The sequence below is a fragment of the Psittacula echo genome, assembly GCF_963264785.1.
Source record: "Psittacula echo genome assembly, chromosome: 7".
In the NCBI taxonomy this organism is placed as follows: domain Eukaryota; kingdom Metazoa; phylum Chordata; class Aves; order Psittaciformes; family Psittacidae; genus Psittacula; species Psittacula echo.
The window spans coordinates 59,674,382-59,696,150 of record NC_137740.1 but is presented as its reverse complement, the minus strand read 5'-3'; the positions used below and the strand labels follow the sequence as shown (position 1 = coordinate 59,696,150).

Below are 21,769 nucleotides of genomic sequence, written 5' to 3'. Positions count from 1 at the left end.
TAAAGGAAGGCAATGTTCAAGTCTGCGGTAGGTGTAGAGCAAAAAGAATTGTTCTTATGTTTATACATGTTCTGGAAAAACACAATAAGATGCCAGTTTCCTTCTTAGCATCTGGTTTGCCATAAGGTATTCACACAGTTTGAAGTACTAAACTGCATGCTGTCCACCAAAGTCAATAATCTCCTGCTGAAAGGCTAACAATTTTTGACTGCCATGCTGGATTTTGTAAGAGGTACACCAGCTTTCGATAATGTAATTTCCGTTGTGGGTAATAAGAGGCTTGTAGGCACTCCAAAGAAGGCTGCACCAGATTCAGGCTGTGTTGAATATATAAAGTATTAGTTGGCCCTATTATTGCTGCAATATGTGGTGTTGGTTTCCTGGTTGTGAATCGGGCAAGAGAGAGCAGAAGAATGTGCATGGTGTTCCAGCGTACTCCTGCGCAACTGCAGCAGTAACTGCACTTTGCCATAGCACACTTGAGTTTTCCTTTTGCTGTTTACAGCTTTGCCGAGACAGAAGTAAACAGACTGGTCCTATGCTTCCCATCTTCTGTTATTTGTCATCTCAGCTCTAAAAAGGAAAAAATAACTTTCCACATAAGCCAGCTTTTAAAGATACATGTGGTTTTTGTTAAGACAAGTAACTTCTGCAGAAAAATGATCCTTCCCTTTTTTTGTGTGTTATTATCCCTTCACTTCTCGCTCCAAAACAATTTTTGATCTTTATGTTTTCAACAAATATAGCCTCAAAAATAGGAATTTAAATACTTCTTTTTCTTTGTTTCCATGTGTGGCCTTGTACAGCTAGAGATGTTGCTGTGCAGAAGATTGAGACAATTATAAAAGAACAGTTTGCCGTCGAAATGAAGAGTAAAGAACATGAAATTGAAGTTATAGATCAGGTATAAAGGTTTTGTTCTTAAAAATCCATATGATCCTTGTGTAACAGTGTTTGGTGGAGGGCATTGTTTCGTCGATTATCTGTTACCATTTGTTACCTCTTCTTTTTTGTAGCGCCTGATTGAAGCAAGGAGGATGATGGATAAGCTGCGTGCCTGTATTGTGGCTAACTATTACGCGTCTGCTGGTCTCCTTAAAGCTGGAGAGGTAAAAATTACTTTGGAAATAATAAGACTTGAGGGGGTATTTGCAGAGGAGTGGTTGTAGTTCACTGGCTATTCAGCTGATGTGTGGTTTTTGAGATGTTAATTTCTGAAGTGGTGGAATACAAACTGCAAATGGGGTGGCAGTGGAAAAGGAGACCTGTGCATCACTAGCTGGGCCTTGGATATTTGGCAAAGAGAGGTCTTCAAGGAGCAGTTGAGAAGTCCTTGAACAGCCCTTGGTTCTGGTTTCTGAAATACCCTGCTTTAAAAAAAAAAAACTCAAACCCTGTTTGTTAAACCCCAGTTCTGAGTGCTCTGCCCCTAATGGCCTGATGATTACAGGGTGTTCATAACTCATGCAGACTCCCCATTGACATGTAGTTAACTACCAGGGTCAGTATTCAGTTATCTTCTCAATTCAGGGAGTTGATCTTATTTCCAGTAAAGACCTGAGCTGATTTTTGGAAGCTGAAGATGGGTGCTGCAAACCTGAGTTTTACTCTAGTCCTGTGGGAATTTCTCTTCCAAGCAGTGGCTTGCACTACTACTCCTGGTTTTCCTGTTGTGATTTCCAGAAGACTTGGAATGGCATAGGATCGAAAAGGTCCAGCTTGTTTTACCCTCATCAAACTTGAGTTGAGCAACTGGAGTTGAAAAAGGTTATGGTAGTACTGGGAGGCTTGGAGATCTTTCTTCCTCCTTAATTTTTGTGTAGGCCACTGAAGAATGTCATCTAGGTTGCGATCTTGGAAAGTGGTTTTTTTTCAATGTCATCCTGTATTAGGAGGAGCTGTGCTATCCCTGTTCTTTACTTGTTCTGCCATGCAGCCTGTTTGTTTTTGTCCTTGCTGATTTTTACACCTGCCAGAAATAACAACTTCTGTAATTCTTTTGAAGTATTCACAAAACTTCCTGGTGCATCCTTGCTTTGTTTAGTTTTCCTGCAGTTTTTATGAGCTTATGGTTAGTGTAGCTGTATCTTTGATTGCATTTTTAATTTTCTCTAATTTGCATGTAGGCTAAATCAGTTCTCACTTTTGAAGTTGTTACTGGTTTCAATTTTCTTTGTTGTCTATTTTTAATGTGTGGATAACGGGGAGTCTTTGTGGTCCAATTCAGAACTTCTGGGAAGACGGTTTGCAAATACCTAACCTGTTCTCATAAACATAAATAGTTCTTCAACCCAGTGCTGCTGGGTTTTGAGGCTAAGGATTCTGTATGATTACAGTTTATTACGTTTTCCCACAAATTAGCAGAGAAGGGGTTGGTCATTTTCCTTGACTAGAGGTAAAAAAAAGAAAAAGGTTCTTGGTGGTTTAGGGCTTTTTGTGGGGGTTGTTCTTTTTTGTTATGTTGCGTGTGTGTCCCTGCTGTTGGATGTATGGATATGACTTTAAGTGTGTAATTGACAGTTGGCAATTGCTTTGCTCATGTACCTAATGGACAATTGTAAAGAGAGCTCTCCAATGAACTTCCAAAGTCTAAGTGGGACAATGTTTAACTCCACTCCTGCTACCACCTCTCGAGAGCAGTTCTGCTGCTCCAGTAGTGGTGCTGGTGTCTGTCCCCATGCCACCCCCACTATCATGTTGGCAGATTTTTAGATCAGGGAGTTTACACAGATTAAAGATAACCCTGGGAAGGAAAAAAAGCGAACAAACAAAAATATCCCAAATCAATTTCTTCATTTGTTTTTCTTTGTGATGTGCCCTGTCTCCATGAATCGTTGTGCCAGCCTGGCTGACCCGGGTGCTTTGGGCAGGGAAGAAGAAAGCCTCTTTCAGCTGGTACTGCATGCAGGAAAAACTGTCAGTGCAACTCCAGTGGGAGTCTGTGGCTTTGAAAGCTGGAGCGAGCCTGTCTGTTGGAACTTTGCTGCCGACAGATGTTTCTGCTGACTTGATTCATCATCAGACCAAGGTGTCTGGGAAGAGAAGTGGACAAAGAACACTTGCTTTGAGTGATTGGTGTTTTCCTTTCTACTTCTGAGATTAAAGGCAAATGCAGGAGGAAAAAAAAAAAAAAGATGAGGTGAGGGCTTTGTCACAATAATGGGAAAAAAAAAATCCCAAGGAAATTTAAACACTCCCCTACCCTATCCTCCCTTTTGCAGGTTTAGGAGAATCTAAGATTAGCTCTGAGATGTCCATTTTGAGGAAAATTTGCAAGCATGCCTGTGCACATTATTCTTTATTCTCTGTTAAGCTTTGGGAGCAGACAGGGAGCTAATCTGTAGCTTGCCTCATAGGCATTGACAGGGCTGCCAGCGAGTATCAAAACTGAAGAGCTTGATGCATTTGTGGTGTTTCTGTGTATAGTAAAAGACCTTGGGTATCTGCACAGGAAAGAAGATGTTATTTTCAAAGGGACTTTGAATAGGTATTTGAGTAGGCTGCAGTTCTCCTTTCCAAAGCCAGGTGGGTTTCTGAGATCAAAAGGTGTAAAGAAACAGATTAAATTAGCGGTGGTGTTTTTGTAGAATCCACTTGAGCTTTTATCTTCTGCAGCATGTGTTTTTGTCCTAGGGCAGCTGTTTAAATATTTGCTCTTTCTTCATGCATTGACTTTTCTTGCACAGCTTTTATCTGAGCTGCTGGTAAATAATGACTGAATTTGCCTGACCTCTTTGTTGCAGGGGACCAGGTCATGCGATGCGCCAATTCTTAATCACCCTTCAATCAAGAAATTCTTGGAATCACCCTCTAGATCATCGTCTCCTGCTAACCAGGGCTCAGACACTCCATCTGCCAACCACTCCGAGAGTGACTCGCTCTCTCAGCACAATGACTTTCTCCTGGACAAAGACAATGGCAACTTGGATGCAGATGAGCGGCTGACAAACAGCCTGGACCAGAGACAGAGCAGAAATACTGGCCGGGTAAAGTAAAACTCGAGTGGTGGTCAAGTTATTGGAGGTGTGTGCTCTGTCTGGACTCAGTGCTGGCACCAGGAGTTCTTCATGTTTTCACCTACCCTGCTGAAGATCTGTTTCTTACCCTCTCCAACCGCTTGCTCCCAGTATCTCAGCCTGGCTTTGCTGTAAGGCTAACTGAAGTCTATGCAACTTGGATACCTGAACTCAGTCTTGCCCAACAGAGAGGCTATTTAGGCAGCAGTGATAGTGTTTGTGTTAGCACAGCTGTCTGCTGCTGTCTTTGTTGGTAGGCTCTGGAGAAGAAGGTGTTTCATAGTTTGAGCAAAGGGGTTTGCTGTGCAGATGGAAGTTATGTCAGGAAGGGAGAGAAGAGCAAGATGTGTCATTCCCAGTAGTGTTGTTAAGAAGTAATGCTTCTTCCTGGCTGTGGATGCCCATGGGGACTGCATTGCTTAGAGTGGTTGAACCACGGGAGTTTGGGGTTTGTCCTCCTCAGCAGCCTGTGGTGAAAACGTAGAGACAGCAGTGGATTAGCTCTTGGGAGCATGAGCTGGTAGAGCCTGGGTGTGTAGTTTGAGTTGTTTTTCTCTTGGTGGTGCTGCTTGCTGTTGTGCTAATTTCACCGTTTGCTTAAACTGAACCAGACTGACCCAGGTTAAAAATATCTTCTTTCATTGTGCCCCTATACTTTTTTCTGGGTTATTTCTGGCTTGGATCCGTTCCCCTTATGGCATGCTGTGCAGCTGCAGAAATGCTTTCTTTACCTGTTGGCTGCAGTTAGCTGCACTGAGGAGGCTGTCTCACTGGCTGCAGGTGGAATGTGCCTTTGCAGGTGAGATTAAATTCTTCAGTTTCCTTTCAGTTCCTTTAAGCTGTCAGGTCTGCTAGAGGAGTACAGCCTCCAACCCAAACCAGGGATTGGTATATCTCATTGCCTGTGACTGCATTCTGCAACTGAATGAGTTCCAATAATACATGGCGAAAAGATCAGTGATTCTACCTGTTCTGAACATCATGACACTTTTCATAAAAGGAACTGCAGTTTGCTGAAACCCTGCCTGCGATCTGTAGCAGAAGGCAGATAAACAATATGTAATGTGGACCCACCTGTATCATAAACCACCAGACCAATATAACTTGTTTCTGCACTGGGAACGTTGATGGAGCAGTTGTATTGCTTGGGTGTAGCATGTTGGTACATCCTCAACTAATGCAGCCCTTGGCTCAGAGGTGGCTAAGAGAGTGAAGAGGAGCAGAAGTTATCTCAGCCTCGTGTGGCTGCTTGCTCCAGTTGGGGGCATCACTGATTTAACAGAGGAGGTGCAGTGATTCCTTGAGAATCCACTGCTCCCCACACTGACCCTCATCTGACAAGTGCTCAGTGGATTACACTTCAGGAAGCTGCAGTGCTGACTCTGTTGATAATGAAAGGATGAAATTCCCTTATTCTCTGGACAGTGGCTTTATCCGACTGTCATAGCAAAGCCTCTCATTCCTGTGCAAATGACAATGCAGCCTGCATTGGCACTGTGAATGGTCATGTCGTAATTTTACGGGGAGTCTTGGCCACTGCTTGATAGCTGAGTTTGTGTTAAAGGTTTGCTGGATTTGTTATGGCCAAGTATTGCAGAGGGTTATCTAGACGTCAGTGGCATGCTGTGGCTGATTGCTCTCGCTCTTAAGTTGGAGCTGAGTTATTGTCTCAAGCCCAGCCTTGATTCTTGACTATAAAGCAATGCTGGAGTCCCTCAAAGCAGCAGAGGCTGGGAATAAGAAAGATGTAAATTTTCAGAAGCTACTAAGGGGTTTAAGGAAGCTTTGTTTCTGATCAGTGGCCACCAATGTGATGCCACACTAGCTGCCATTCTAGCAGTGCTTGACTTTTTTCAGGTAAGGCAGTGTCAGTGCTTTTAAAACCCAAGCTGAAATCATGGTTCAAATCCATGGTATGTCGCATGATGTATGCTCAGCTAAGCCGTGCAGCATACGCTTGGCTAGGTAGTATATCATTGTTGCGTGCCTGAGTTGCTTAAGTGTGCCTAGATAGCAATTTAAGTATTTTTAGGGATGACTCTTTGTTGATCTCATTTAACTGTGCAGGTTACTTTTTCTTTCACCACCCCCTTACTTTTCTAGTGCCAGACAAAGTGATGTTTAAGAAGAATGCTTGGTTTTTGTTTGTCTGTTTTTTCTTCCTCTAACCTCAGGACAGTTCAGGTGTTTCAAGCTCTCAAAAACCAGGACAACGAAATGCTGGACTGTCAAATGATGAAACTTCACGGCTTTATGTGAAGAAAACCATTGTGGTTGGCAACGTTTCCAAGTTAGTATCCAGAGTCTGAGGAATGGTCCTTTATTTAAGGATTGAATGGGGAAGGAGGTTAAAATTACGAGTCCAAATTTCTAGGTTGTCATGTATGAAGTATTGCCCTTGAGTCATCACTGGGCCCAAGGCTGCCCTCCTGGAGTGTGTGCATGAAGTTTTTTGTGGCAGGAACTGGTGTTTTAGTAGTTGTTTTCTTTATATATAGATAGATAGTGTGTGTATAAATATATATGGAGGTTTGAAGATCTGTTTCTCTGAAGATAAGTCTTACAGCCTTTTCTGACCAGTTAGAAATCTCAAGTTTTTCCATGAAAATTTGAAAAACAAGTTGTCCTCATGGGTAATTCAGTGTGTCAGGGACAATGTGCTTTTTTAAACAACAAAAATACCTAACACCAGACCACCAGAATGAGGAGAATTGTGAAAGTCCAGCATAACCTGAAGAAATTAATCCATATAGGTTTTGTTTATACTGCTCAAGTCAGTCTTTTCCTCTTGCATAGAAAGTAGCAAACATTTCCTGATGAAACTTACGGTGTTAGAATTGCATCTTGAAAATCTCCTGAAGCCTGGCCCCAGAACCAAGTACTGACTGTGGAGTTTCTTAAAAATTGATAGAGTTCTTACTCTTATATTTCTGATAGCAGAGTCGCTGGTGATGTGTTTTGATGCCTTTTTACTTCCTAGTATCTTAGAATAAGATGGGGAAGGGGATATGACACGGGTAAAATGTTACTACTTGTTGTCTTGCTAATTAGGAGCTAAATTTCATATGGCAGTTGTGCACTAAAATAGAGGAAATGTGTTAGAAGCATACAGAATATTGTGGGACCTTTATCTGTTTCTGGATGAATTGTCAAGGAATAACAAGCAGAACTGCACAGGGGGCATGGTTTACGTAGGGGTTTTACCATCTCCATTTTTTTTGCCTATCTTTCCCCAAATACTTTTCATGGTATTCATCTATTTGGGATTTTTATCTTGTGTTTGTTTTTTAATTTCTTTGTCAGGTACATTCCCCCTGACAAGAGAGAAGAAAACGATCAGTCGACCCATAAATGGATGGTGTATGTCCGAGGCTCTCGGAGAGAACCCAGCATAAATCATTTTGTCAAGAAAGTTTGGTTCTTTCTGCATCCCAGTTACAAGCCAAATGACCTGGTAGAAGTGAGGTAATAAGGAATAATTGCAGTCACTATTCCAGTCTTTGTGCTTGCCAGGCTTACAATGCCAGGTTTCTTACAAAGTTAGCAACTTCTTTTCCTGTTTCGGTATTCCATGTCTGTCTTTAACATCCAAAAAATAAATTAGATTTTATGTAGCTAATGTGCCAAGCAGTGGATTGGGTTTGTTTGGTTGGTTTTTTTAATTTCGTACTTAGAAAAAGCATTCATTAGTTGCATTTCATGTTATTCATGCCAGTTTGTGTATCTCCTGTATGTGTTACACTGTTCCTTGCGCAGGTTAGGCTTCTGTTGCTAGAACAGATGTTTTCTACCTCCAGTCCATTCTAGCGTGGTAAAGTAAGAGGAGTCTCAGAACACTGTTTTGCCCATAGTTTTCATGATAAATGTGAGGTTGGGCAAGAAGTTGTATCCGTCTCCCAAATATTTCTCCATTGTAGCTAGATCAGTGGCATTGGCTTCATGCTTCAAGGAGTTTCCTATCAGTGTAATAGTGCTGGTGCTGCAGAAACAGCAGCTTCTTTGTCCCCTCCCAAACCTGTATTCAAAGCTGTGACTCTGAGACGAGTGGGCTCAGTTCTCTGTTGACTGCTGCAGGCAAATGTCCTGTCGGTCACTCATTCTTGCTCTTTTACACAAGACAGTGGGATGCCTTTGAACTGCTTTATGTCATCCTGAAGAAATTATTCTCTGCAGGACGTTCAGCTGCCTCCTGCAGGAAGGTGGGGAGGCTGCCTAGGTACAGGATAGTAACTTCATTCTGGCAAAATTAAACCACTGAATGGCAGCTCCAGAAAGACTTCTCTGAGATAAGAGGTGTAGGTATTGCTCAGTAATGTTTCTGAGCAGGCAACCCTGAGCAGGACAAAAGCAAAATCCTTTGCATTTCTTGTATAACATACTAAATTACACTTGACTGCTGTCTTTTTGTGCCTTTCTCAATTTCTAGTATCTGATGTCAGTGTTTTTTGTCTTCTGCTTTAATCCTGTCTGGTTAATTGTTTTCCTGTTGCATAGTCCCAGTCATTGTAGTGAATATAAATGTTCTGGACTAAAAATAGCCTTTAAACCTCTTATGTTTTGTTCTGTAGCAAAACTACATTTGGGGTTTACAGTAGCAACAGGCTGAAATACAGAGTAATAATAAATGTTATAGATAAAAACATCTTTCTTTTCCAGCATAGAGAATGACAGTGATTGAGTTAGCATTTTCTTATTGCCTGTATGTTCTCTTAGCCTTATATGAAGCATGTGCTTTCTTGCTACTAGATAGGGAATAGCCGGAAGTGATGGCAAAATGCTGCATCGAAAACTCAGCTTGCAGCTGTGTCCTAAGAGCTGATCTGGGTTTTTTTAAACAAGTAGTATTCTTTTTTTTTTTCATTTGGCATTACCCAGTCTTCTCTGTTTTAAAGACGCTTGTCTCCTGCGTTCTCTCATCCAACAGTGCTTTATCATTTTCTTCCCTGTGCAAATATATTTTCTTGCCTTTATGCAAAATAAAAGTATGTTTTCAGCTGTCCAAAGCCATAAAATTCTCATTTCTGTGGTTGCATTCTCTGTGGTAAATAACAGACCTGAAGATAGCTTTAGTTGTCCTCTAGAAAAGCAGTCTTTGGCTTTCTGAAAAGGAGGTAGGTAAAAGCTATACCACTTCTGCATCCAGAATGTGAATCACCATTTTGTTTTAGAGAACCTCCGTTCCACCTGACCAGGAGAGGCTGGGGAGAATTTCCTGTGAGAGTCCAGATACACTTCAAGGATAGCCAGAACAAAAGGATTGATATCATACACAATTTGAAGGTATTTGAACAAAATATTTGAGAGAAGGGCAATTAAATGAGCTCTCCTGCATAATCTCTAAGAGGCTCCGCTTGTGTATGTGCTTCTGTCTCTCTGTTGTATGTCCTGCTTGTTTTTGCGCATGAATAGTAGAGCTGGAGAATCAAACAAGATCCAGGGAAGCCTCTTACCTTGGCTATATTTGAGTCACTGCAGTAACCAAGGAACCTAGCTTTGCAGAAGCTGGAACTGATTCTGCTGAGAGCAGCAAAGCATTTACCTGTTGTTTCTCGACAGTGTAGGATTTTTATTATCCTCTCACTAGCTTTAACTTGACAGAGTACTGCAGGGCTATCCTTCTGTTGGTAGAGTGATTGCCGTATCTGTTTTATTCTTTCAACACTTGCATGTATTGCCTAAAGATTATCTCTGTTGTTGGAGTGGACAGAGAGAGGCTGAGATTTCCTATTAGTTCTTTGTTCCTTTTGAAGAGAGCCTTCTTTTTCAACTCATTCACCTGTCCTGCAGCACTCAATAGGATTTACAGTATGCAGCAGTTCTGGAAAACTAGGCCATTGCTGTTGTTTTCCTTTTAATTAGTAGTCCCTAGTGTTAGTGGAATTAAATCCTGAGCTGGTTTAGTTTCCTGTTCCTCTGAGCAGCCTGATTAGTTTTACTTAAACCCTGACTTCATGAATGAATTTCATGCTAATGCAGATACCTCATTGCAGCCCTGAACACAGACAGTAGAAAAGGTTGGAAATGTTCCCCTGGCACTTGGGGACATTTCATGCAGATTATGGGTAAATTATATTTGGAGAGATATAACTTGGGAAGAAATTGGTAACAGTGTGATGGACACTGTGTAGCTGAGGAAACCCAGCTTACAGAGGAAAACTGAGATAGCCTGTGGCACACAAGAACTCAAATTTGCAAATCTTTGCTGTTTGCATACTGATCCCGTGGCTGCTATGAGGTGATAGGAGTGAGCTGAGCCCTCCTCTGTGGCTGGCAGCCTCTTTGAGGTATCTTGTTAGATGCCTCTGGGATTTTCTGCTGATGCTCAGTGTGACCAGTTAATTAGTCAAAAATTACAGTGTAAGCATAGCCTTTGTGCTGATCAGTTTAAAGCTGAGTTTTTTCTCATTATTGTTTCCTTATATTGACATCAGGAGTAAAAAAGGATACTCCTAAGACTCCTCTTAGACTGCAGTAATATTTCCCCAGCAATCTTGTTTCCTTCAGCTTTTTTGTTCCTTTCTACTTTAGCATGGGCTTTGAGTTGGCTTTTTTGCAGAACAGAGGGTATTTAACAGAGCATGCAGGTTTCAGACCCTGTGGCCTCAAAAAATTGGATGTACTGCTTCTCAACTTACGTACTTGAAAGTAGTTGAAACTAGTATTGTAAATTCTAGCTAATATATTGCTTTGCCCAGGTTAATATAAATACATTGTATTGTTTTATCCAGTTGGACAGGACGTACACAGGCCTGCAGACGCTCGGTGCAGAAACGGTGAGTCAACAAATTGTGCAATGGATGTTGTATTTTGATTCCTTAAGGATGTTTAAAAAGGAAAAGATAATGGGACTAAGCACAGTCAGACCCATCTGATTTCACAATTTCTAGAATGTATATTTTGCTGTCTTGTTAGATGAAATTATTGTGACACCTTGTCAGTATTCATGACAGCAGTCATTTTTTCCCCATTCTAGTTCAGGGGAGACCATTTCTAGCTCTTTCATAAAGAAGTTAACTTGTCCTACAGTTAAAATAGTCATTTCTTTGTGGAACTTTAGGTATTAAATGTCTTGATTTGCATTCTGATGTGCTGCAGATCTCATACGTAAAGAATTTAAGTTAAAGGGATCACTTAGCTATCCTGCTGAAATTTTGCAATATATTAAGTACTTTTAAGTTTCTGCATCTGTCAGGATTCAGTATCATAATGCAAAATGAACTCTTAAAAGTTAAAATATGTAATTAATAACTCATAGTCTGCTGTATCCCTGAAGGATTTTTAGTGTTATTTTCCCTGTGTTGTACTGTAGTCAATGGAAATTTTTATGGTGAAATTGCATTACTTCAGCTTTTCAGTCTGTGGAGAACTAATGTGAGATGTCTACTGTGATTAAAGAGCACTTTTGAAGAGTAGATAACATGTGTTTCTCAAGGCCTTATCAAAAAAGGCAAGCTGCAGTTTTGTGCCTGTCCCTAGGGGGGTATGCAGCACTTTCCTTAGTGAGATGCTTGGAGCTGGGCTCTGTATTCCTTCCAGTGTTCACTGTTCAGATTTCCCCACGGACTGAGGGATGTGCTATTTTACTGTGAGGGTTAAATGCTGCAAGATTTTTGTCTTAGCTCAAGTGCTGCTGAACCTCTGGGAGGAGAGGGAGAAGTTTCTAGACTTAAAATAAAAAGACATAGCTGTTCTCACTTTTTCTATCTTTAGCCAGCTACCAAATAGTAATGTGCTTTCTCCTATTTGTGGAAGGTAGTGGATGTGGAGCTACATAGGCATTCCCTTGGTGAGGAGTATCTCTTCTCCCAGTCTTCAGAGTCTGACCTTTCTGATGTTCCTACATCTTTACCGCTGCCGCTGAGCATCCCAGCACCAGTCAAAGCTTCTTCACCAATTAAACAGTTGCGAGACTCCAGTCCAGATGCTTCAGTGGACAAAGGTAAATCAATTGGGTGTTGGTGAAATACGAGTTCTTGGAACTTCAGCTGTTCTGGATACCTCTTCTTAACTGCTTTGTGCCTTAAAGGTTGCCAGTGCTACCTGCTCCTTGCTCACCCTAGATGATAATTTTCTCAGTGTACTCTGAAAAGTGATTCAGAAATAGTTATGGTTTATTTGGAGTTTGATTGAATCGAGGGGAGTGGTTTTGTTTGTTTTTAACATGGAGTTTGTTGAGTAGGCTGTTTTGCTAAACATGGTGAAGATGGACCTTCATGCAGCAGATGCAGTTGGTAAAAAAAGTTGTTGAATAGCACTTGTAGCTTTATTCTTGGCAGACTGTTTTCAGAGGGTTTTTTTAAGTTTCTTAATATTTTTGAGCCTGTGTATTCATTTAAGGAATTGGTCTAGTTTTGTGATCAGACATATATGTTGGTGCCTAACATGAATTGATTGTGGAGGAACAAAAGGTACTACTAAACTCTGGTGTTGAAAATAGAAAGTGAAAGAGATGTGTATACCTGTATGAGGGATGGCATCTGGGCCAGTCATGGTCTCATTCTCACCTGCCCCTATAAGATCAAGACATGCAGCACCTGTTGCAGTGGGGCAGTAGCTGGTGCCTTAAGATAATTGGGATTGTGTGAAACAGGCTGTGCCGGCCCTTGGGCACACTGTTCTGATCTTTAGTTTGTGTGAAGTAGGAAAAACTGTGCATCTGTTAGAATTTGGCTTCATTTTCTGAAATATAGAGTGTCAAGGCTTAAATGACAGACCTTGCTTAACTAGGCTGAGGAACAAGGGTGTCTTTTATGGTTTGCACATTTTCGTGTGACAAACTGGCTGGAAAAAGTAGCTGTATATTTCAAAATACGGTTGCTAGCAACATGGTCTGATGCCTTTCTTGATTTATCCTGTGTTCTAAGATTGGCTTTAAGCTGGTGTCTGGCATGGTGCGCTTTCTGGTAGGTGCCGTGATGCCACTGGCAGTGTTCTGGCTCAGCAAGAGGAATGTCCACTGCGTGAATGCAGTGTTTTTTGTGGTCAAAGAAGGAGAAATGCAACAAAATTTTAAATGCACAGGCTTTTTATTTATACAGGAAGATACACAGCACTTGTAGGCAAGCAATGCTACAGCCAACAGGATGGAAATAAACCTGCCTGTTTGTTAACGCTGACAGGCAGTGGCTTCTCTCATCAACTACAGGTTAATGGATGCCCTCCTACATCAAATAAGGTAGATTCTTTAACCCAGGTCAAAAGGCAGTAGGAGGTCTCCTTGTGCCCTTACTCCAAAAAACACGCTGTGAGGTTCTTTGTGAAGGAGATCCAGCCTTAGTCCTGTGGAGCCCTGAGGACGCATGAAACTACCAGCATTTTTGGTCAACAGGTCGTTCCAAGAAAATGTGTGAGAAGCGGCTGGTCACCAACCACAGCTGAACAGGCTGTGAACAGCGTCTTCTGCTCAGAGACAAATCCAACAGGCTAGCATGGGAGGAACTCTCTACCCCGCTTTTTTCCCATTCAGTGCTGCCCACCAATTTCTTTTCCTTCCTTCAAGAGCATGTTTGTTGTACCTGGGTTTTGTTTGCGTAGAGAAGCACGGTAAGGAATTAGATGCCTCAGCCTAAGAACTATTTCTCTTCTTTTCCCTGTTTTAATCAGGCTTCCCCGGGAATGCTGAAACTGAAAGACATGCCACGTTTTATTCCCTGCCATCTTCAATAGAACGGACTCCCACCAAGTTAGCCACACAGAAAGTTGCCTTTGGCTCTCATGGAAATTCAGCCTTTCAACCCATTGCAGCTAGCTGTAAAATAGTGCCTCAAGGTCAGAGCCCAAGCCCTGCAGAGTCACCAGGAAAATCCTTCCAGCCTATCACCATGAGTTGCAAGATTGTATCAGGTGAATGTTAGTTTGCTTATCCCAGTGGAAAACGAGAGCAAACCAGTTGGACCTGTTCTGAGTCCTTCCCCTGATTTCCTGCCAAGTTTTGAACAAGGCAGTAGGGAACTCTAGAATAAGGAGGGAACTCTAGAATAAGGAGCTAAACACAGTTCTCATTGATCAAGGACGGAAATACAAGTGTGAAATTCTTCACATCAGATCAAAAGCAGGATAAGAGCTGTTCTCATCCTGTTCTTGAATGCTTTTAAAAGTCTTTAACTGAACTACTACCCACAGGAAGGCCCAGTCAAGGACCCATCTTCCATGTGGGGTATTTGGATGTGGGAAGAAGCTATTCTTCTTCCTGCTTTCAGACAAGAAGAAATTGTTTTCTGATTATTGGGCGAATTAATTAGATTCAACCCTATAGACTCAAATGGTCCCTCTTGTACTTGCAATATCTCTTCAAATGGAACAGCTTTGGTCTTCTTCGTCCAAAAGTCCACCCTCTGTTGGATTAAATTATCAGCTGACTACAGTGAGAAATGTGATACGCTTTTGATAGCTTCTGAACCAGACAGGGTCAAGGTGCTGTTCACTCACTTGACTTACAGTCACTTCCCTGCCTGGGCATGATGCCATCCACTGGATGATGTTTTACATCAGAAAATTTTAATGTGCAGCTCACTATGTCACATGTTGTGAAACTGAAAAATGACCTGTTGCATTCGTTCATTTTCTGGTGTTCAGGGTAGAGAGGATAAAGCACCAGCCATCAATATATGTGATTTCTGATGATATGCTCCCAGATAATTTTCCTCAAGTGTGTCTGGTTTGTTGGGTTTTTAATCAAATTTCAGTGTTGTTCCTTGACATCTTCAAACTGTATTCAGGCTGATTTACATTTGAACCTCTGCCAAGTACTTTCTTCCTTCTTAATAAGCTCTGCTCTTGATCTTCTTTTCTTTTCCCAAGGCTTTCCAGAAAGCAAAGGGCCATTCTGTCTTTCTTAAAATCCTTGGACTGTTCTCTGTTGATCTTTGCTATTTAAATCTTTCCCTGCTCAATATTTTTCCAAGGCTCTGCTGTCTATCAAAAAGTGTCACCTCTTTCAGATTTCAAAAGCGGTTTAGAAGATGTGGGGATTTTATTTGTTCAGCATTTATGTTCCATTTTAATTGTCCATCACTGCCAAGAAAGCAGACTAACAGTCAGTTGAAGCTTAGTGTGCTTGCTGCTGTCTCTTCTCTCTGATCACTTCCTTGCCTGTCCTTTTCTCTGCATTTCTTGTTTACCCTCATGCAGCTCTTTTCTTTAGTTTTTCTCTCCTGGTCCTGTTACCCAGAAGTTGCACATTTTACAGTCTGTTTTACAGTCTGGCTTCTGCTGTAGTTAGAGCAGTGAAGAGACAAGGCCATCCATGCTGGTCTGATGGCTGCTGCATCACGCAACCTTTTTACATGATCTGCTCAGTTCCTGGCTCTGAATGCCTGTACCATGGGCTCCGCAAGGGAAAGAGAGCACCTAGTAAGGAGCTCAGCTCTCTTTCTTCATCTCCTTGGATGGACTGGTCTTGGCAGTGAAAATGATTTAAGTAATGTCCCTCAGGACATTGGCTTCTCAAGGTTCCTTTGAACCCTGCCTGTCCTGTTAGGCAGAGAATGTCCAGGGTAGGTGGGCGCCATAATGCTCTACATACCTTTTCTTTTCCTTCTGTCTTCTCTTTCCTTCTCCTTCTCACTCAGGCTGGGAAATGCATCCTCACAAAATGTTCCTTCTCTAAGCCGTTGTGCAAAGTACAACTACTGCTGTATTTTTATGTTCTTACAACATTTACAAGACGGAAGCATTGGACTTTTTTTCTTAAGGTTCTCCAATATCGACCCCTAGTCCATCTCCACTACCTCGTACTCCAACCTCCACTCCGGTGCACATGAAGCAAGGCTCTGCTAGCTCAGTCATTAATAACCCATATGTTATTGTGGACAAGCCTGGACAGATGGTTGGAGCAGCAACCACAAGCACAGGTGTGTAGTGTGATCACAGAAGGTAGTGGCTTAGTCTTACCCATTCAAGTTTATTCTCTCTTTAAAATGGTTAGTGTAACACCAGGATATGAGCTTGAGAAGATGCAAAAGTACTCTGCAAAGAAAGAGGGAGGTATTGGTTTGCACAACTGGCCTGTATAGCATGGTTAAGGGTATCTCAGACTAACATAACTCCTTTAGGAAACAGCACGTAATGTAAGGCCAAATTGAACTCACAGATGCCTCTTCAAAGAGAGCCTGTTCTTTGCAGGCAAAAAGGAAAGGGGAGAAAGTAATGTAGACTGTGGTGCACAGAAATTTAGACAGAAGCAGTGCTCAGGTGGTTGGGTGAGAACTGTATCATGGATGTAAGCTAAAAGCATGGAGAGATTGCGGCGACTGGCAGATCAGTCTTAGGTCCCAGTGTGTGGGGCTCTCTATATGTAGGATATGCGTAGACCCAGGGTGCCAGGAGAGCAGCCATGCTGGGTTTTGTTGCTGCTCTTGACTTCTAGCTGGCCCAATTCCAGCCGGTTTGTATTCTTCTAATTAGACTCCCTTGGTGCTTCAGTGGTGATGTAAGCCTGGGGTCAGAGAGGAGGACTGAACTGCAGAAGACAGGTGATGGGTATAGAGGTCAGTTGGGAATCTTTGTGTTGGAGCTGGAGGAAAGGTCATTCAGAAGTGATTGATTAGTTGTGATTTGTGGCCAAGAACCACTGTCTATTTAAAAACACACTTGTTTGTGTATGTGTGTGACTGCCAGAATCTCGGAAGGATGCTCAGAGCCATGTGGTGAAGGGTATCATCCATGTAATACACAAACTGTTTGCTGGGTGTGGTTGGAAAGGGCAGAAACTTCCTTAATAATGGTTCTTCCTTTTATCTGAGGGAATACAGTTGTTAACGTTCATTTTAACTTCATCACAGATGGAATTGGTAGGGGCAGCATAGTCATAACTGAATTTTTTTAAGTATATTTTGGGGCTTTCTTGTTAACACTGAGGCTGTTTCAGCAATAGGGGTTTGGGTTTTTTGGATGGTGGTGGTGGTTGTTGTTTGGTTGGGGGTTTTCTGCCCTTTCTGTTTTCTGTTTCTTCTTTATCTCCAGCCTGTCTGTCTACTATGCATATGTAGTTTATCATTGTTCGGGTGACTTTTGTGATCTCCTAGTAAAGATTTGTACATGGGGGGTAGGATCTGAAGATGCACCAGATGGCTTGGACATACAGGTCTTAACACCATTAAAGGTGCAGTTTCTCATCACGTGAATGTGATTTAAGTACAGAAACTGCCTGCTGCCTCTCCCTCCCCTGCACTCCTACCACCTGTATCCTGCGTGAGTCAGGTCAGATCAGTGGCAGAGCAGAAAACGAATACCCTCCCCAAATTGAGCTTTGTTGCCAGGCAGCCTCAGCACCAGACCCTATGTGCAAGAGGGAATTTGGAACTGGCTTTTTGGCAGCAGCAGCCAGGCTGAAGTGAGTGTAATGTGGTGCTACAGACAAAGTCACTAGGATATTTTTGATAAGAGTGTAGACCATCTTGAAAAAGAAGGTTGAGATATTTATGCTCTCTGAAGGCCAGCCTTCCCAAAGCGCATTATTTCAATGGCTGCTCATTTACTTTTAAATTTAAGTACAGATTGTAGTACAACTGTATGGGAGACTATTACTGTGTTTTCATGTGTGTAATCCGTGGCTTTGGCATCTCTTGAACAAATGAAATTTAACAATCCAACCCTGCGGCAGTAAGAAAACTGTTGCTGAGCAGCACTGTTGCATACACGCTGTGATAATGCAGGGTAAGTTTAGCACTGAACCCCCATCCATGTCAGGGGTCAGGAGAGTGCTTGTTTCTGTTTCTTCCTTTACCCTGCTTATTCTCTCCCTTCCTCTTGTTACTCCTCACTTTGTCTCCCTCCTTTTCCTGGCCTTCTTTTCCCTTCCCACTCCACCCTTGGGAAGAGCTTCTCCCATACCAGTGTCTGAGGTTGGTGTAGGTTCACAGGGCTTCAGGGCATTGGAGGATGTTACATCTGCAGCAGGAAGTTGTGACTGGCAGCTCATTTACTGTCCTAATATCACATATTTGTATCTCTACCCAATATTTTCAGCCAGCCAGGAAGGTACCTGACCATTTGCTTGCAGCACACAGAGCTCTGGGTGGAGACCGTCTTCTCTCGGGCGTGGATTCTGTAGGTGGAAATTCAATAGTGGATTTGTTTTGTGCCCATGCCAATTCCCGCTGACACACCTCATGGAGAATACAGACTCAAAATGAAATGCCATGTTACTTGTTAGAAGAGGTTTCGTGTGTTTCGTGTCACCACTCCTGGGCCTTCATCCCACATCTGCTTTATTTCCCAATACACAGGAAGTCCAACCAGCAAACTGACCAGTGCTTGTCAGGTCTCTCATGGAACTGGATCTCCTGTATCAAAGACCCATGGGAGCAGTTTTGTCACCTCAGCTGTCAAGGTAATGTTCTCATTAGGTGTGTACTTCCCATTTAAAATCCAGCTTCCTATTAAATAGGGCTTTTTAGTATTATAACTTCTGTATTTCCGGCAAGTTCTTTCGGATGTCATTTCATATGAAGGTTTACTGTGTTTAACAGATGGATCCATATGAGAACATGGTGGTTATACAAGATGATAGTGTCACTTCCTGCAGCTCTAATTAGGCTTGCCTACACCTCTGTTAAAGGCGTATTTCTGTAAGGAAATCCATAGAAGGCATAGCTCTCAAAATGTTTTATCTTTCAAAAAAGCTCTTGTATAGCTGACTTTGATCTTCTTCACTTTGCTAGTGAAGGTATGTGATTAAACCAGAGGTGCCTGGTTCACTCTGCTTGTTATTTTTATACAGCAGCTGCTCCTAGCAGCTTGAAAATAGCTCATGGAGTGGTTTTACAACTGCCTGCATATAGAAAAATGTTTGTGTAAACAGTGGAGTAACCAAGTGTGTAAACAAACAGCGATAGAGTTCATGCTTCTGATCGGCAAAGCTCAAAAGGTACGGAGCTGAACTGTCTAACAAAATCTCCCACATCTTGTGTTAGGAAGAATATTTCTGGCAGGAAACTGGCATCAGTGAGGCTCTTTCTGGAAGCAGCTGGTGGGTGTGCTGCTGAAAACAGGACCATTTCCTGTCTCTAAGTCACAAGAACATTAATGTAGGATTGGGGGGGGCAGTGGGGAGGCTTGCCAGTCAGCCTGCAGAGAGCAAATCACTCTTCATTTGGAACGGAAATGCTTCCCATGTCTGTTGGGGAAAAAGTGTTGAAGATTGCTGTCTGGAGCAATTTGTTTGGAGTAGCATTTTAAGTGTCAGGTGTGCAGCTGGCTGTTCAGCTTTTAAACGCCTGTCTGCTCAAATGGAGCTCACTTAACTAGGTTGAAAACCATTCATTAGTCTTTACTTGTCACTGATCTGGGAAGGCTCTTTCTGAAAGGTTTTCAATGAGTCACAGTAGGCACATGTCATTAGTAACAGTTGAATCCTGTATATCCAGGGCAATGTTAAAAACTGAAGATATTTTCTTTAAAATGTGTAAAAATCATAGCTCTGTAAACAGAAATGTGTTTTGATCTATGTCTTCTGGTTGGTGGAAAAGCTGTAATTTTATGGTTTCTTTAAAGAGGACAGGGTGCATGATAATTCAGTGTGATGTTACAGGTTGGGCTTAACTCATTGCTTTTCATGTCTTTGCTATGTTCTAGTTTTCTCTTCATTTTTCTTAATGACTCCAGGCTATGTTTCTAGAGCTACTTTAAAATGACTGGTAGGCTGTGTGCCATCACATCTTCCAAGTTACAGGAGAGCAAAAATTCATCTGAAAGATATTTGCTTGCAGAGTTAAATTGAACGTATTTTTTTCCCCATCTTCTTAGATTATCTTCTCTCTTTGACATTATGAATAGAATCACAGTATGGTTGAGGTTGGCAGGGGCCTCTGGAGGTCATAGAATCATAGAGTGGTTTAGGTTGGAAGGGACCTCCAAAGGTCATTTAGTTCCAACCCCTGCAGTGAGCAGGGACATCTTCATTTGTGTGTTGTCGGGCTTGATCTTCTCTACACCTTCCCATCAGGTATTCAAATGCATTGGTAAGATCCCTCCCTCAGCTTACTTGAACTTTACAGCTCTGAAATGCTTCATGTAAAAAGCTGGTCAGGTAACAGGAGTTCTTTAACCTGTGTAGGATATGGTAAGAAAAAGTTGTTGGAGGTGTAACTTTCCAAGTAACATTTGCCTTGTGGGTTGTATTAAGTAAGTTACACTCCTTTTACTGCAGTGTTGACTGAGGGAAGTTTGGCCTGCCCAGGTGGTCTGTGCTACCCTTTGTTAGTAGTCACTTAGTTTATTTCTTGTATTGGAAATTTCTCTGATTATTGCACCATGTCCTCCTATTTGCAGCAGGAGGATTCTCTGTTTGCCACTATGCCACCCCTTTGTCCTATTGGGAGTCATTCCAAGGTGCAAAGCCCCAAATCGGTCACGGGAGGACTTGGAGCTTTTACAAAGGTATTTCTCTTAGCTGTTGTGCCTGGACAAGGAGCCCAGTAGTGCCATGTCATGCGGACTTGTGCTACAAATCATCTAACTTCCAGTGCATGTAAAACTGTTACTGGAACCAGTGTGTTTTGCTGTTCCCCTGGGCCTCTACTGAACCTATGATCTTTTCTTTTTGTCATCTCCTCTTTCATCTTTTCTTGTTTTTCTTTGAATCATTATTGCATTGAGACTAGTATTTTAAAAGTTGTTGGTAGTGGGATACAGTAAAAGTAAACTGCAGTAGATCTGTCAGGAGCTTCTGAAAAAATGATACTGTGATTTCTGAATCTCAAATGCTACTTCTGAATATGTATCCTTAAATGTTACCATCTGGAATTTAAACTTGTCTCTGGCAAGATTAGGTTATCCAAGTAAAAGGTGGAAACATGGTTCCTACCAGTTTCAGTACTTACTGCAATCTAAAGCAAAAAAAAAACCCTAGCCTTTCTGGAGTCACTGCTCGTAAGGATTAGATTTAGGGCCTGTCCCAGAGGAACCTAAAACATATATGCAAGAGAATAATGTCAGCTATGATAATACACAATATCTGTAGCTATAATATCGCTTGTAATTTGGCAGGGTAGAAGAAAATACTGAGGTTTAGAATGTGTTCTGAGCAGGAAGGTGCTTAAGAAATTGAAATCTTAAAGTGTTGTGGCTTTGTGCCGAGGTGCAGGGCCTGAAGAAGTCAGGTGTAGCAAAATCTGTTGTTAGTATGACTAGTAGTTGTAATATTACTAGCAGTATCTCTGATTCTCTAATTTCTATAAGCATGTCTCAAATCTGGAATGCTTTCTAAAGAAACCACACACACATACTTGTGTGTTGGAAGTAGCTCTCATCTTGGACCTGAGTTAAAGTCCGTCTGGTGGTAAGAACCACATCTGAGTTTGCTGACTGTCGTATGCCCTTTCCTGTGGACAGATTGCTCCAGAAATGATCCCCAGTGATTTAAGGTGTTTGCTTTCCTTACTATTTCTTTCTATTTAATAGGTGATAATAAAGCAGGAGCCGGGAGAGCTGCCCCAGCAACCGCAACTGCCAGTGACAGGGACAACCACGCAGTCCTCTGTGCAGCAGTATGTCACTGTCAAAGGGAGCCACATGTTAGCGTTGTCACCGCAGAAGCCAGTTGTGAGCACGGGCGAGGGAACAGTGCAGTCTAAGGTATGACGTGCTTGGGTATCTTTGCTTGGTGTAAGCTGTCTGTCTTGTGGTTTTATTGCAACACTTCATGGTTTTTTCAGGGGTTGTATGGTTGCTTTTGTCTTGGACCCAGGCAGCACCACCATAGTTAGCTGGTTTCCCCATGTGCACAGAGAGGCTCATACTTACCTGTAGCT

The 21,769-nt window shown here is 42.1% G+C and overlaps 1 protein-coding gene across 10 annotated transcripts in view; it reads left to right on the top strand.

Annotated features, from left to right (window-relative positions):
• The window catches only part of YEATS2 (YEATS domain containing 2), a 47,911-nt gene that overhangs the window by 3,159 nt on the left and 22,983 nt on the right, over positions 1 to 21,769 (top strand). For 4 of the 10 annotated variants that reach the window (XM_080622923.1, XM_080622919.1, XM_080622928.1 and 1 more), the window contains exons 3-15: positions 807 to 904; positions 1,017 to 1,109; positions 3,744 to 3,986; positions 6,191 to 6,306; positions 7,320 to 7,481; positions 9,185 to 9,296; positions 10,745 to 10,789; positions 11,769 to 11,955; positions 13,620 to 13,859; positions 15,710 to 15,868; positions 18,245 to 18,348; positions 20,289 to 20,396; positions 21,420 to 21,593. In XM_080622923.1, coding sequence (XP_080479049.1) covers positions 807 to 904; positions 1,017 to 1,109; positions 3,744 to 3,986; positions 6,191 to 6,306; positions 7,320 to 7,481; positions 9,185 to 9,296; positions 10,745 to 10,789; positions 11,769 to 11,955; positions 13,620 to 13,859; positions 15,710 to 15,868; positions 18,245 to 18,348; positions 20,289 to 20,396; positions 21,420 to 21,593 — 1,841 coding nt within the window. Of the gene's footprint in view, positions 1 to 806; positions 905 to 1,016; positions 1,110 to 2,891; positions 3,140 to 3,743; positions 3,987 to 6,190; positions 6,307 to 7,319; positions 7,482 to 9,184; positions 9,297 to 10,744; positions 10,790 to 11,768; positions 11,956 to 13,619; positions 13,860 to 15,709; positions 15,869 to 18,244; positions 18,349 to 20,288; positions 20,397 to 21,419; positions 21,594 to 21,769 lie in introns of those variants that run through there. The other 6 variants (XM_080622921.1, XM_080622925.1, XM_080622924.1 and 3 more) reach the window with 6 other exon arrangements.